At 40.5% G+C, this 15,656-nt stretch overlaps 1 protein-coding gene across 1 annotated transcript in view; it reads right to left on the reverse strand.

Moving 5' to 3' along the window:
• The window catches only part of sh3bp5lb (SH3-binding domain protein 5-like, b), a 44,941-nt gene that overhangs the window by 12,317 nt on the left and 16,968 nt on the right, over positions 1-15,656 (reverse strand). The window contains exon 4 of the mRNA XM_055157111.1: positions 11,702-11,863. Within this exon, the coding sequence (XP_055013086.1) occupies positions 11,702-11,863 (162 nt within the window). The remainder of the gene's footprint in view (positions 1-11,701; positions 11,864-15,656) is intronic.

Genomic DNA, 15,656 nt, shown 5'->3' on the forward strand with positions numbered 1-15,656 from the left:
CCATTTATTAGTGCACGAAGTCAGGCATCAAAATGATGCATGTACAATAGTAAAAGCATTTAATTAATAAAATTTTACTTTTTCAGCACATAAGTCCTTTGACGAGCTACTTGGAAGAGGGGAGCTGCCGGTAGCTCCCGAGCAACAGGTTGAAGACCCCTGCTATGGGTGAATCATATTTAATACAGATGGGGACAGCTAAAATGAATACTGTTATAATACCATGAGTTCTAGAATAAAAAATAAATTTATTCTATCACTGTTATTATCATTATTTTGTCTTGTCTGCAAACTGGTTATGCCTTTTGTCTCACCATTTGAATTTGTATGTAGTGTTATTAATGTTTTGGACCTATAATCTTGCATTTAAAAATGTTTTAAATAAATAAATAATACAGTGAGTTCTTTGGTCTTGTCTGTTGGTGGGTTTCAGATGACATCTCTACATTCTATAGCCCAATATTATTTGATAAAGATGGGGGTAAGGCTGGGAAATTAAATTTGAATTTTGATCACGATTTGGATTAGTGTGTCAAACGATCTCCAAACTCATATAATCGAGTTGAAACGAATTGCGTGCTGGCGAAAGTGAGGACTGGGGCACAACGACCGTAGTTTTACGAGGATTCACTGCAAGAACTTGGTGACCTATGTGCTGTGTGTAATGTGTGTAATGGAAGCTACAGTAATGATTATAACCATAAACAGAGGAGCACGTATTGCAACAAGACTCATATCTGCCTCACTATTTAATAGACATGTAAACAAACAGCACTGTTTTTATTAGTTTACGGCATGTCTTAATGGACAACTTACAAATTCCCGACGTTTCAGCCTATGGCTTTCCTCAGGGGACAAACAGAATTGAGAGAAAATCATGTGAATTAAATACAAAAAAAAAACACCAATAGGGCTGCTCCACCTGGAAGAGGAGGGGTGGAGACTCACCTGTGGACATCACCTAATAACGCCACAAGATGGTAGTGTTAAAACAGTAGGACATCATAGGGAATATAAAAGCTTATTATTTACAAAAATATAAAATGTATACAGAATATACCATGCAGTTATAAAAATATAATATAACTGCAGGAAAGCCATAGGCTGAAACGCGTCGGGACTTTGTAAGTTGTCCAATAAGACATGCCGTAAACTAATAAAGGCATTTTATTTTGAACCAGTGAGTGCCTTGGGTTTTTTGCATCTTTGTACTGACTTCCCTTCTCAAAGAGCACCACTGAGTTGGATCTACTGTGTATTATCCTCTGGAGGTCCAGGAAGCGCTTCTTCTGAAACATTTTATAAACAGCACTGTTTATTTAATTTTTTAAATATAGAGATTGTAGAACAGCTGGATATATAGTTTATTTTGGATACATTTAAACCTTATTTCATGTTCAAAGTATATTTTATTCATTTTATGTTTTATACATCACAAAACTGTTCTAAGGTACTCAGTTGTAGCCTGAATTTATTTTTAATTGGAAAGTTTTGTGTAAATTATCAATAACAAAGTGTTTTTTTTTGTTTTGTTTTTTTGGACAGAGAGCAAAATTCTGAATAAATGCATCATGTAACTAAAAATAATTGTTTGAATAATCGTTTTTTCAGTAATGACCAAAATAATCATGACAATAATTTTTCCCTTAATCAAGCAGCCATAGATGGGAGGATGTTTTTAAAATTAATACTGTTCAACTGCAGATTTTTTTTTGCAGTACAGCATGGGCTTGGGTCTAGTCAATAATAGAAATGATCAGGTTTTATATTTGGGAATTTACTTTTCTTACTACTTTTTTATATTTTCTGGCAAAGTACAATGTAATCAATAGGAGGGGTTCAGTCACGTGATCACGATGACGCGCAAATTTCAGGCGGAGGGCAGGAAGTGAAGACAAACACGACAAACACGGCTCTGGAGAACACAGATATGGAGAAGAGTTCTTATTGTAAGGATTTAGAGCCAGTAGCAAGGCAAAAGTACGAGCAGTTAGTCAACAAATATATTGGACGTGACCCTGATCTTATTGAAAATGAGAGAGTTTTCGACCGAAGTAAAAGATTTGCCGACAATTGAGGCAGAGGAGATCACGAACTATTTAGCTCTTCAGACATCGTTCTACACCAGACAACAGATGAAGGCGTACAAAAGTTTGGAGGGATATAACTTTTTTTGTCAGTGGATGGGTCCACAACCTTGGTGCAAAACGCCTAAATGATGATTATCGTTTGGTCGAGTGTTTCTCTTATTTTATGTGTATAGACCGTTATGGAAAAAACTGCAGTGTATCGGCAGTAACGTCTATCCAAACTATTTAATGTCAACAAACGTCGTTAGCCGTTAGTCGTTAATGATTCGTTTATGTTTAGGTAAACCACAAAAAACTATTTAGCTTTGTAACAAACCTTTGACGAACTGGTCACTGCAGACACGAGCATTTGCGGATTCTGCTCCTCCCGAAAGCAAAAGTAGGTTTTTAATCCACTTTTTACGGCGTTGTTCTGTCAATTTTTCCCATTTCTGACCTTTGTGGACGACTATCTTCGGTACTCTAAAGAATTGCTTTTCCTTCTTTGGCACAGCCGTAACCTACACAACACATCGGCATTTTCCTCCAGTCAGTTCACTTCCTGCCCTCCATCTGATTTTGTGTGCTGACAAACGTAGCCCTGTGACGTCACGTGAAACCCAGTTATTACGAAAGTCTCTTGTCCCCCACTCTAAAGTCTGACTGAAAACCATCAACACCGGACACATTACTGCGCACTCCCCAAAAAGTGCTCCTGAGATCCAGCTCTGAACATCAGCGAGTATATTTAGCCCCGTTTGGATCACAATGACGGTACTTCATTCCCAAAGTGCTGTTCTTTTCAACTGTCACTGTGATTTCAGGTTGAGAGCGTGAATGTAAAGGTCTGCTGTACTGAGTCACACCGCTCCACCACTGCCCCAAATCTGAACTTTTTCAGGACGATATTTCAACAGAGGGAAGAGTCTGACAAGAAAAACTATCCTCAGCGTGGTTCTTAAACATGAATAGGACACGTCTGGATTTTTATGACTAGTAAGATCGTTTTAATTGTTTTTTAATTAATGTTTAAAAGAAAAGCTACACAAAAATCAAAGTCATCACCTTGGCCTATTGCTCAGATGCTACACTCCCATTAACATATTTTAAGGTAGGAATAAGAGGTGCAACTTCTAAACGTAAACATAAAATAATGCGCAAATAATTTCCCTTGTGGATCCATAAAGTTTGTCTAAGTCTAAAAAAAATCGCCTTTGAACTCTACCAGACGAGCTCAGGCTGCTGTTGTCTTTTATTGTGATGTATTTTTAAATGCGTTTAATGTGTCTCTCTTATGATGAATGTTGTGCGTCTATCTATCTTTGTATCTATCTGTCTTTCTTTCTATCTGTCCATTTGCATTTGTAGTTTAGCGTTTGTCTTGATAAATCGCCCTGAGTTCAGTCACAATGACAGAAAACCTGCTTTAAAGGTAATAAAAGATCATTTTTGCAAGTTGTAGCTGTTTCTGATTGATATATTTATGTGCGATAGAGACCCAACCTCACCTCACCTCACCCACCTCAGATCTCGACGTGGAGGAGCAGCGACTCTACTCTGAGCTCCTCACCCTACTTTTAAAGGAGCACCAATCTGGTCCTTTTGGTCGTTACACAAAGATCAAGATCAGAGGTGAAGGTAAAACCAGAGATTAGACAAAAGATAGTTATGTCTATTTATATCTAGAGTTTATCATCTATTCTAATCCAGGACTAAACCAGGAGTAAAACAGGACTAAGCCAAGACAAAACCAGGAATAAACCAGAACTAAAACAGGAATCAACCAGGACTAAACCAGAACAAAACCAGGACTAAACAGGACTAAACAGGACTAAAACCAGGACTAAACCAGAACTAAACAGGAAACAGAAAACAGGACTAAACAGGACTAAACCAGGACAAAACCAGGACTAAACCAGAACTAAAACAGGAATCAAATAGGACTAAACCAGTACAAAACCAGGACTAAACCAGGACTAAAACAGGACTAAACCAGGACAAAACCAGGACTAAACCAGGACAAAACCAGAACTAAACCAGAACTAAAACAGGAATCAACCAGGACTAAACCAGAACAAAACCAGGACTGAACCAGGACTAAAACAGGACTAAACCAGGGGTAAAACAGGACTAAACCAGGACTAAACCAAGACTAAACCAAGACTAAACCAGGACTAAACCATGACTAAACCAGGACTAAACCAGGGGTAAAACAGGACTAAACCAGGACTAAACCAGAACTAAACCAAGACTAAACCAGGGGTAAAACAAGGCTAAACCAGGACTAAACCAGGACAAAACCAGGACTAAACCAGAATTAAACCAGGATTAAAACAGAACTAAACCAGGACTAAAAAAGGCCTCAACCAGGACTAAACCAGAACTAAATCAGGACCAAGCCAAGGCTACAACGAGGACTAAACCAAGACTAAACCAGGACTAAACCAAGACTACAACAGGACTAAACTAGGACTAAACCAGGGCTAAAACAGGACCAAACCAGAACTCAAACAGAACTAAACCAGGACTAAAACTGAACTAAACCAGGACTAAAAGAGGCCTCAACCAGGACTAAACCAGAACTAAATCTAAGCGAGGACTAAACCAGGACTAAAACAGGAATTAAACAGGAATAAACCAGGACTAAAACAGAACTAAACCAGGACTATAACAGGACTCAACCAGGACTAAACCAGGCCTAAAACAGGACTAAACCAGAGCTCATAGGTGAGATTAGAAATGTATATTGACTTGAGAGTTTCACCGATTTCCAGATTTACCTCACAATGTTGATATAATTACTGCTTTCCCAAAACTATAAATTCGTGCATAGATGGAGGATTCTGAGAGTTTTCGAATGCACCTCTGAATAAACATTTTTGGCCTGTGCGAATGTAACAGTTGCTTACACGCAAATCCACCGTTTTCCAGACAAATATTCATGATCCTTCATTATAGACGGCCGAGTACACTCACAAGTGTGTTTACAGATTGGGGCACGGCTGGAATCTGCTAGAATCTTGACAGCTGTCGGCTCCTCATCAGGGCTCCGCTAACGGGCTCAGAATAGAGTGACAGCGCATAATCCTCAGGACTATTTTAAGACGAACGCTACAAGTGAAACGAGGAAGACACGTTCGCTGAAACACATTGAATATTTATAACCCAGGTCCTTATAGGTAATAGCTCTAAGTTGGGGTGTAATGTAACAGGAAAAATTGCAAGGTTTACATCAGATGGACCTTGGATTAAAGCTGTGTTGTTTAACTTTTCTGTCCTATATTATGTAAAATTGACTCTTGTGAGGTTTAAGTCAGGTTATAATGTTGTTAATTCCTCAAAAACAGACCTGGAGTTGTGTTTGGTTTCATTCAGTTTGAGTAATTCTGCGTTATTAGTCAATCCATGTATCATTCGTTCATTCGTTTTTCAATATAAAACCAAAAATAAGAAAACGAAAAAGCAACTGTTATCTTCATTATTTGTCTCCAAAACCAAAATGAAAAAAAACAGATAATGATTTGTTTTTTCAGTTTTCGATTTTATGTTTAAATGAAGAATGAAAAAAAGGGATAACGGCCGTGACTGCGATGTCGGACTTTTGCACTGCATACGGACCGAACCAGGACTGATCCAGGTCCGGGACCAGAGCAAGACCAGAGCGGGACCAGAGCAGGACCAGAGCGGACTCCGAGCTTTGACTCTGAGCCTCCTCAGGGTCCGAGCCTCAGCTTCGAGCTCCAGCCCTGCCGTGGGCTCTGAGCCTCCGGTCTGGTCCCAGCCTAGTCTTGGTCTCAGTCTCGGTCTCAGTCTCGGTCTGGTCTCAGCCTGGTCTCGTTCTCAGTCCCGGTCTGATCTCGATGTGGTCCCGGTCTGGTCTCGGTCTCAGTCCCGGTCTGGTTCCGGCCTGGTCCTGGTCTGGTCTCGGTCTCAGTTCCGCTCTGGTCCCAGTCTGGTCTCAGTCTCGATCTGGTCCTGGTTTCAGTTCTGATCTCAGTCTCAGTCTGGTCTCGTTCTCAGTCCCACTCTGGTCCCGGTCTGGTCCCGGTCTCAGTCCCGGTCTAGTCCCAGTGTGATCCCGGACCTGGATCAGTCCTGGTTCAGTCCATATGCATCACAGTCACGGAAGTCACGCAAACGGGAAACGGCCGTTATCCGTTTTTTTTCCATTTTTCATTTAAACACAAAATCGAAAACTGAAAAAACGAATCATTATCCGTTTTTTCATTTTGGTTTTGGAGACAAATAATGAAGAAAACAGTTGTTTTTTCATTTTCTTATTTTTGGTTTTATATTGAAAAACGAAAGAATGAATGATACACAGATTTTAGTCTGGCCACATCTCTAAAGCTCAAAAAAACAGTGTCATGAAGAAGTAGTTTTCAAGTTAACAGCTACGTTTTGTTCAGTAGATTGGCTATTCCAGTCCTGAAAGGATCCAAATAATGTAACAGTAAAAATTGCAAGTTTTACATCAGATGGACTTTGCATTAAAGCTCTGCTATGTAACTTTTGTATCTGCAGTTTGTTTGTACCCATGCTGTCCTACAAAATCAGAACGCCGTAACATAATTTTTGGTCGAGAATTTGTTAATATCATTTTGGGGGTATTTGAGACAACCTTTTTTTGTGAAAAATATTGAGCTCAAAATTATAGGAACTAGTTGTCACATTTTGAGAGCCCTACCTATTATACTTTTGTCTGGACAAAACAGAAACTTTGAAGTCATTTTTGTCAGTTTCACACTCTGGAGTTAAGGTCTTATTCCTTTGTAGAGCAGCATGGAGATGTTATTGCTCTGCCTGAAATGTTCCACAGATTATCCATTCATATTTCTTCAGCTTTATCTGGGGACAGGAGGAGGAGGCAGTCAGCAGTGTGAGCAGGGACGCCCAGACTTCCTTTTCCACAGACATTTCCTCCAGCTCTTCCAGGGGAACCCCGAGGCGTTCCCAGGCCAGCCGAGAAACTATGTCTCACCGTACAGAATTAAATTTATCTCTATTATCTCTATATAAGCGGGTGACTACACCATGTCTCTTGTATTGAAACTAGATACTAACATGAGCAGCAATGATGTCATGTAGAAACAGAGGGAGGAGCCAAAATGCAGAACTGCTGTAAAAATTCTTTAATAACAAAGAAACACCTGAAAATCTATAAATCCAAAAAATCCAAAGTTCAAAACTAAGCTGACATGACAATACAAGACACTGACAATGGCAAATACAACGGATCAGCAAAAGGCAGAGGAGAACACAGGGTATAAACGCACACAGACACAGGTGAAACACATCAGGGCGGGGCAAACAAGAAGTAAAACTCAAACTACAAGCAGACAGGACTAATGTCAAAATAAAACACCAAGGGCACGCAACACTACAGGAAAAATACACCGAAATAAGCAAAAACAACAACTACAGAACATGAACCAAGACAGATGAGCTCCTTTTGCTCTCTATGCTAAGTCACTTTACCTTCAGAGCACTATCACAACACAACATCGCATCAGGTTTGTGAAGTTGTAGTGTGTTGTTTTGTATCATGTTTTTATATTTATGGAGAATTGTCGTGTGGGAGCGTGGGTGACGTAGGGTTGTGGGTGGAGCGTTGCACAAAATCCTATAACCAAACAGGAGGGTTTGAATAGGGCCCACAGAACTACCGTATTTTCCGGGCGATTAGACGCGCTCTTAAGCCTCTAACTGCATCAAAAAATGACCGCGGGCCCCGCAATCCAGAGCGCCCCATACACGAATCCACTCGGGCGTCCCAGCACGACTTCAGTAAACTACAAAGCCACACCACCCGCAGAACACGCAAACACACATGGAGCAGACAGCGACCGCACAGCGAAAAACACCCACAGACACACTCATCACTCCACGCCGACGAGGAACGGAACGGAGGAACGAACCGAAAAAGCGAGTCCAATGTGCCACTTCTAGACACAACTGAACAACTGAGTCACTGCGAACACGCCGACAATCCGTTGGTCCCAGACAGCACCCTCCCTACACGCCACAACTGAACAAAGCCCAGAGTCACCGTGAACGAACAAACAAACAAAAGCACTCACCCATCCAACTGTTGTGTTTCCTTTAAAGTCCCACACGGTTTATTTGTGAAAAAAGTTTGAAAATAGACCATTTAATGACAGTGCGTCTTATAATCCAGAGCACCTAATAGCCCGGAAAATACTGTACAATAAAATCTGAAGGTGAATCCAAGTTGGTGTCGTATTGTTTTCAGTGGCCTGTTCTCTTTGGCGCATGGGCCCAAAAATAAGTTTCTCTTCTGCAATTACTTCCTCAATACGGGCGAGCACCTCCTACCAGTGTGACGACTGTAACGTGCACAGCGTGGGGCGTTTGGACCAATCAGAGCAAGAGCTGCTAGAGCGGGCTCTCTAAGTCTTACAAAAATCACTTTTAGGAACTTTTATAAAAGTTTATTGTAAAAGAATAAGAACTTCGCACATCAATTACTTGAGATGGGTGCGTTGGAGGAGAGGGAGCAGCCTAAGACCATGGAGAAAATTCCCGGACACCGTATTACTTGCAAATTGTGAGATTTATTAGGACAAACCGTGCAACGTTTCGGCACTAGGCCTTCGTCAGGCAAACAACGTTTTGGCACTAGGCCTTCGTCAGGCAAACGACGTTTCGGCACTAGTTGCACGTTTTTTTTTCCATAAAAGTTTATTGTGAAAATAGAAAAGAATCCTACAAGATCAGACCTTTGTGAAAGAGCACGGGCAGTTTGAATTCCCCCAAAATGTGTTGCGCTCTGTGGGAAACTTCTTTCTGAGCTGAAGTTCCCAGGAGCTGCAGTACCTGGAGCGGCCACTAGTCGGTCTCGAGCTGGGACAGAGGGGGAATTCCTTATCTAGTTTTAATTATAGATCCATGATAGAGCCCAGGAGAGATCGCGCATGTTTTTGATGAGGGAATAGCTTTATAACATGATAAAAAGCTAAAAAAGGTCAATTTTGCATAATACCTCCCCATTGTAATTCTGGTAATGTAATCCCTTTGTATGCACACCAGACTCCTGCGCGGCACAGTGGTAAATCTGCGATAGGTCTGACAGTGTATGAATAGAACATGGAGGCTGGGTGATGTAGTGGCTCAGATCTGCACATGAATGCGGGCTCCAGCTGAACTCTGCAGTCGCCATCCATCACCTCCGCCCCCTCCACCCCCTCCACCTCACCCCATAGCCCACATCGCAGCAGCGCTACACTGACCTTTAAAGTTGAACAAAGAAACAGGCCCAGTGCTTTTCGAGAACCTCCCAAATGTTTGCCAATTACCACCAAACAAGAGCCTGTCCTTGTCCCTACAACAACTACTTCATTTCGTACACCGAAAACGCCAGCTGGATTAATCATACTGTTTAAAGGTTAGCTCAGACACCGGGGGAATATTTAAAAAGAGGGTATTTTATTTCTACGGTGTGTTAACTGCTAATACATAACATATTTGGCTCACCATGTTGCCTTTTATTGTTTTGAAAGTGTTATAATCACCAAAACAATGTATTAAAGGTCATAAATTACACATAATTTACTCTTCTGAGCTTTAAATCATGTCATAATGTTGTTGCCTCCTCAAAAACAGACCTGGAGATGTGTTTTTTTCATTCATACATATTTGAGAAACACTTTAATATTGGTCTGTCTACATCTCCAAACCTCAAAATGCTCTGTTCCACCTTGTGATGTCATGAAGCTGTACTTTTCAAATGAACACCTCCATTTAGTTCAGTCAAGTTGGGCAATTCCAGGGCTGAAATGATCCAAATGGTAAATGGTAAATGGTCACATTTTTTCTATAGCGCTTTTCCACCTTCAAGGCACTCAAAGCGCTTTACAACAAGGAACCATTCACCCATTCATGACACATTCATACACCAGTGTACGCAGACACAAATGATTCTAGTGAAGGTGTGTGGAGTTTAAAAACACAGTGGAGCACTTCCTGTATTAACACATGACATCACAAGGTGGAACAGAGTGTTTTCTGCTTGAGAGAAGAACTAAGAATCCTAAATATGCAGGGTTTGTGTGTTAAATGTGTGTGTGTGTGTGAACGAAACAAAACAAAACTAGTCTAGTGCAGAGCTAGAGCGGCTCAGAATGGGACAAGGCTAAGTCTTACAAAGATCACTTTCAGGCGCTTTGAGGATTTAAACATTTTTTAAAGTTTATGTTGTGAAAATAGAAAAAAATATCTACAAAATCCAACCTTTGTGAAAGTTGTCGATGCTGTCGCGATAACCGTAAAAATGAATCACCGTGTTACTAAGAAGCCCACCGCAATCACCGCACGTGACCAACATGACCCGACCCAGAGTCCTTCAAGGGTCCGTTTTTGGAGACCCGCACCAGCCCGTCCCCGTGATAAATCACACACAAATTAAAAGCATTCTAACTAGGAATGTAACAATAAACGAAATACTGTGATATCGTATCGTCAAAGTTCTCACATTAATATCGTGAACCATCACAGTATATCGAATTACAAGTCTCTTTGCTTAAATGAAGAGTCATGGTGCAGCAATGGCTAAAAAAAAGACAGAAAGAACTACATAGGCCATGATCCTTTGCTCCATTTCAGTGTAGACTACATGAAGAAATATATAGCAATAAATATTGTACCGTGAGATGTATATCGTGAAAATATCGTACCGAGAGATTTGGAAATTGTTACATCCCTAATCGTGAGCCTCCCCACAATATCATGAGCTTTCCCACGATATCGCAATAAATATTGTACCGTGAGGTTCATACCGTGACAATATCGTATCGTGAGACTTGGATATCGTTACACCCATAATTCTAACTGGAGCATCTATCAGAATAGGCCTACAAATTAAAAAGTTATGATTTCAAGAATTACAATCACAAAATGAAAGGAAACGGTTACACTTACTTCAGTACGAATACAGACATGACTCGTTCTGTTTGTGACCAGGAAACTACATTATAACTTAGATCAGAAAATAGTGTAATAAGGGCCTTTTAACTTTTTATACATTTCACTTTGCATTTTGATCCTCTGAGTCCCCCCTCCTTTTGCTCTCTGTGCTAAGTCACTCCACCTTCAGAGCTCTATCACAACACAATCAGCGTGCGTCCCGCTAATGAAGCCACAGCACATCACATCAGGTTTGTCAAGTTGATGTGTACAGTTTTTGTAAAATGTTTTTGACTTTGGTTGGGCTCTGGTCTCTGATTTAATAAAATAAATTCCCCCCAAAAAGCGCGACTTGTTATCCGTTGGGACTTACAGTTTGAAAAATACGGTACATGTAATGGAATGTGAAATTATTAAGATCAAGATCGCTGATTGTATTTTTGCATTTTTGCTCTTTGCAGTTTCACTCTGCATTCATAAGAAGAGCATTAAATCTGAAAACTACGACAACTGTCTCATCTTTTAATCAGAATTTAGCTCGCTGTCAAGCTGGAACTGCTAACGTCTCAAACTCGCTCTACATGATCCTGGTGTTTTTATTTTGCTATTTTTTCTGTAACTAAATTCCTACTCCTAATATGTAACTCCAAAGCTCCAAATTCATACTTCCTTAGTCCATTTCTTTACACAGTCTGTGGCGGGGGACGTACCTTAGCGGTGGCGTGGTTGAGCATCTCCTGCCAGGTGGGGTCCATAGTGTTCCGGTCGGCCAGCAGCCCCTGTTCTGCCACATACACCATCTCCCGGGCAGCGGAGTGCATGGACACGGCGCGCTCGTACCTCAGGGCTGCCTTCTGGGTCTCCTGCTGGGCCTGAAACACAAACACCATCACTCAGAGTCAGGAGCAAAACACAGAGGAGGCACGCTGAGGTGAGACCAGTCTGTTTATTAAGTGGGTTGACAAGCTGAAGCGTGTGTGAGTTTAGGTCTATTTTGAGGAGGAAACGACATTATAACATGGCTTAAAGTTCCCAAGAGTAAATTTTGCGTAATATAACACCAATTTTATGACAAATCTGAAGTGTGTTATTGAAAGTAAATAACCCTAAATCAGTATTATCCCCCCGAAACTATTCTAAATGTACAAAACGGTCAAAAACATGAGTTGCAATAAATAAAAATAGAAGAATGAATCACTTTAGTACTTGGTCTGTGTCTGTAATGAGTCATAGAAGTTATTAATACAACTCTCGACAGCTCTAATCTGATCAAAGAACAGAAAAATAATAAAAAGTTCCACACGAGTACAAAGAAAAGGTTCACACGATAAACACTGACCCCAAAATATATTGTTCTATCTTTGATATATTAGAGTGGTCAACATGAATTTTATTACATAGAAGATGAGTATAATATTGATTTTTTATTTATCATTATCCACACACAAGAGCTCAGATCAGTCCATGTTCCTTTTTTTTACACTGTCACAGCACTTTAGAATGACCCATAACACACAGATGGGTCAGTAATGTGATGTGGGCATTTTTAAGCCCAAAAGCCACCACTTTTCTAGTTATTAATGTTTGTTTTATATCATTTTAGTTCAACCAATACACATTTGGAAAAAGAAACCAAATTTGAAAAAAATATTACAGGTTTGAAGTATCAAAAGGTCATTTGGAGAAAGGCAAAAGGAGAAATTAAATTTGTCAACTGGACAAATGTTTATTTTGGTCGAAAACGTTTTGCAGCTCATCCAAGCTGCTTCTTCAGTTTTGGTCAGATGCTGGTGGTGTTTTACTCATTTTATTATATTTTAAAAAATAATAATAATTTAAAAAAAAATTAAGAGTTGAGAGTTAATGCTGTTTTAGGGCAAATTGTAAACTTAAATAAAAAAATAAAAAAAGTAATAATAATCATACTAATACTAATAATACTACTACTAATAATAATAATAATACTACAGATCTCACTTTGTGTTTTCATCATTTTCCATAGTATAAGTTATTTTAAATTTAAATTTTAACAATATGTCCATAGCACCAAAAGACATTTTTAAGATGTCTGTGGCTTTAAATGCAGAAAAAAGTTTTTGTCCTGTCAAAGTATTTTTCAAGAGACTTATACAAAATTAGAAAATATACACTTTAATATACCAGAAAATGTACACATTTTACATGCCATTATATTTTCATTTTTGAGCATTTGGAAACTGCAAAACTTTACTGACACATATACAGATATATAAGGCAAGTCAGTCTCAGTCAGGTCTCCTCGTAAATGCCTCATAGATGCCAAATTCTAGATAAAATGCTTTAAATTCTATTAAATTCGAGATAAACATACTTAAAACAAGTTTATGAGTATGAACGGCCTGATAATAAATTCAAAGATGCTAAATTCTAGATATAAGTACTTGAAATCAGTCTTACATAATAGTAGTTAGGTCATTCATACTAATCATAAACTGGTTTTAAGTATGATTATCTAAAATTTAGCATCCATAGACTTATTTCCAGCCCATGATCACTTACCAGAGACTGCTTCGTTCTAGTCTAGAGGTTGTTTATTTTAGATAATTTCACTTTCTCATAGATTTAACTGTTTATATCTTAGCTTTTTTGCATTGCAAACGTCTAATCCGACCCTGTGGACTGACTGTTCCTCTTCATAAAGGAAAGGTCAAAACATGAAATCTGTCAGGGATTGGCAAAAAAGAATTGCTTTGTATCGATCACGTTTTTTTATTCTGTTTTGTTTCCTGGCCTCCATCAGTTATTGCCGCTGTAAAATAATATAATGGACTTGTTCTATGCGCCAAATTAGAAACGTTTAGACTGATTAAATCCTTTGCAAAATGTTGCCACAGGGAACGCAAATTGCTGTTAGTAAAGTGCGACTAAATATTAAAAGTGCACTGTGTAACTCGTCTGGTGCGAGCCAAATTACAGGTTAGATTTGTGGAGAGGCGACTCCACTCACAGTAAGAATGGATGTTTTTTAATTTTTTTTTTTTTTTAATAACACCTGTAGTTGACTAAATGCAAACAGATTAGTTGCAGACCCTCTCCAAAAAAGTTACACAGTTGACCTTTAAATCTACATTTTGCTACTAAACAGTGTATATTTAAGGCTTTTTAGTCGCATTCTCCCCTGTTTTTCGAGTCCATTTTTGCCCTTTTAGTTTAAACTAGGTTAATTTGCAGCTCTGAGGTCTGAAACTGTCAAAAACTGTGTGGGTGCTGCCAGTTCTGGTTAAACTCTGCAGAGTTTGAAGGGCAAGTGCAAGCCTGTTGGTCCAGACCCGCCCCTCCTCACTCTCACTCTCCCTTTAGTCCTTCACACCCTGTCCATCTTCCCCTCTCGCTCTTCTCTTTAGTCCTCCAGATCCTTCATCACTCTCGCTCTCCCCTTTAGTCCTCAAAACCCCATCCATCCTCACCCGCACTGTCCCGTTTAGTCCTCCAGACCCGTCCTGCTCCCTTGCTTTCTCTTTTAGTCCTCCAGACCCTGTCCCTCCTCCCCCCTCAATCTCCCTTTTAGTCCTCCAGACTTGCCCCTCCTCAACCCTCACTCTCCCCTTCAGTCCTCCAGACCTTGTCCCTCCTCCTCACTCTCTCCTTTAGTCCTCCAGACCCTGTCCCTCCTCCTCACTCTCCCCTTTAGTCCTCCAGACCCTGTCCCTCCTCCTCACTCTCCCCTTTAGTCCTCCAGACCCTGTCCCTCCTCCTCACTCTCCCCTTTAGTCCTCCAGACCCTGTCTCCTCCTCCTCACTCTCCCCTTTAGTCCTCCAGACCCTGTCCCTCCTCCTCACTCTCCCCTTTAGTCCTCCAGACCCTGTCCCTCCTCCTCACTCTCCCCTTTAGTCCTCCAGACCCTGTCCCTCCTCCTCACTCTCCCCTTTAGTCCTCCAGACGCTGTTTATTCCCTCACTCCTCACTCTTCCCTTTAGTCCTCCAGACCCTGCCCTTCCTCCCCCTCACTCTTCCCTTTAGTCCTCCAGAGCCTGTCCCTCCTTCCCCTCACTCTCCCTTTAAGTCGCCCACAGCATTCGGCTCCAGTCAAATGAAGCTCAAAGAGGCAAGCTGTTATGGGGCGAATTTGGAGCCGAGTTCCATATTAGGAATAAGAATTTCGCTGTCATTTTAGCACTGCTTTTGGGCCACTTAGTGCATCCGCTCAATTTCATTTCTCTCCAGCGACTAGGTCAGGAATCAGAATACACTAGACGATTTGCAAGAACCCTGCAGGTTGAAGACCGCACACTGACCAATCAGTGAAGAGCTGTGAAGCCATGACGTCAAACTCGTCGCGTCTGTCTGTGTCCCTTTTGTGGAACAACACAACAGTAAACAAAGTGTCGAGATGGATGTAGACGAAGACAGACATTTTGTGTTGGCAACGATTCCCGAGATCAAGGATTTAAAACTGGAACAAAGAAAATTTTATTGCCCTTCTTCCGACATGGTTTGGCGCATTACATACGTCGTGACCAAATAGCAGCGATTGGTTAAATAAAAAAAGTTCCGCCTACTGTCGAGCGAACGAATTCTAATGCTGCGAGGTCAGACGGTTTCCGCGAAGTGAAATCGGGCTAGAGTTTTACAGCTTTTACAGTTGCTCAGCAAAGTTAACCCCCTTTTTTTTACCCAAGGCAAAT

The sequence above is a fragment of the Boleophthalmus pectinirostris genome, unplaced genomic scaffold (assembly GCF_026225935.1).
Source record: "Boleophthalmus pectinirostris isolate CB_2022bp ecotype Guang Dong unplaced genomic scaffold, ASM2622593v1 HiC_scaffold_21, whole genome shotgun sequence".
NCBI classification, from domain to species: Eukaryota; Metazoa; Chordata; class Actinopteri; order Gobiiformes; family Gobiidae; genus Boleophthalmus; species Boleophthalmus pectinirostris.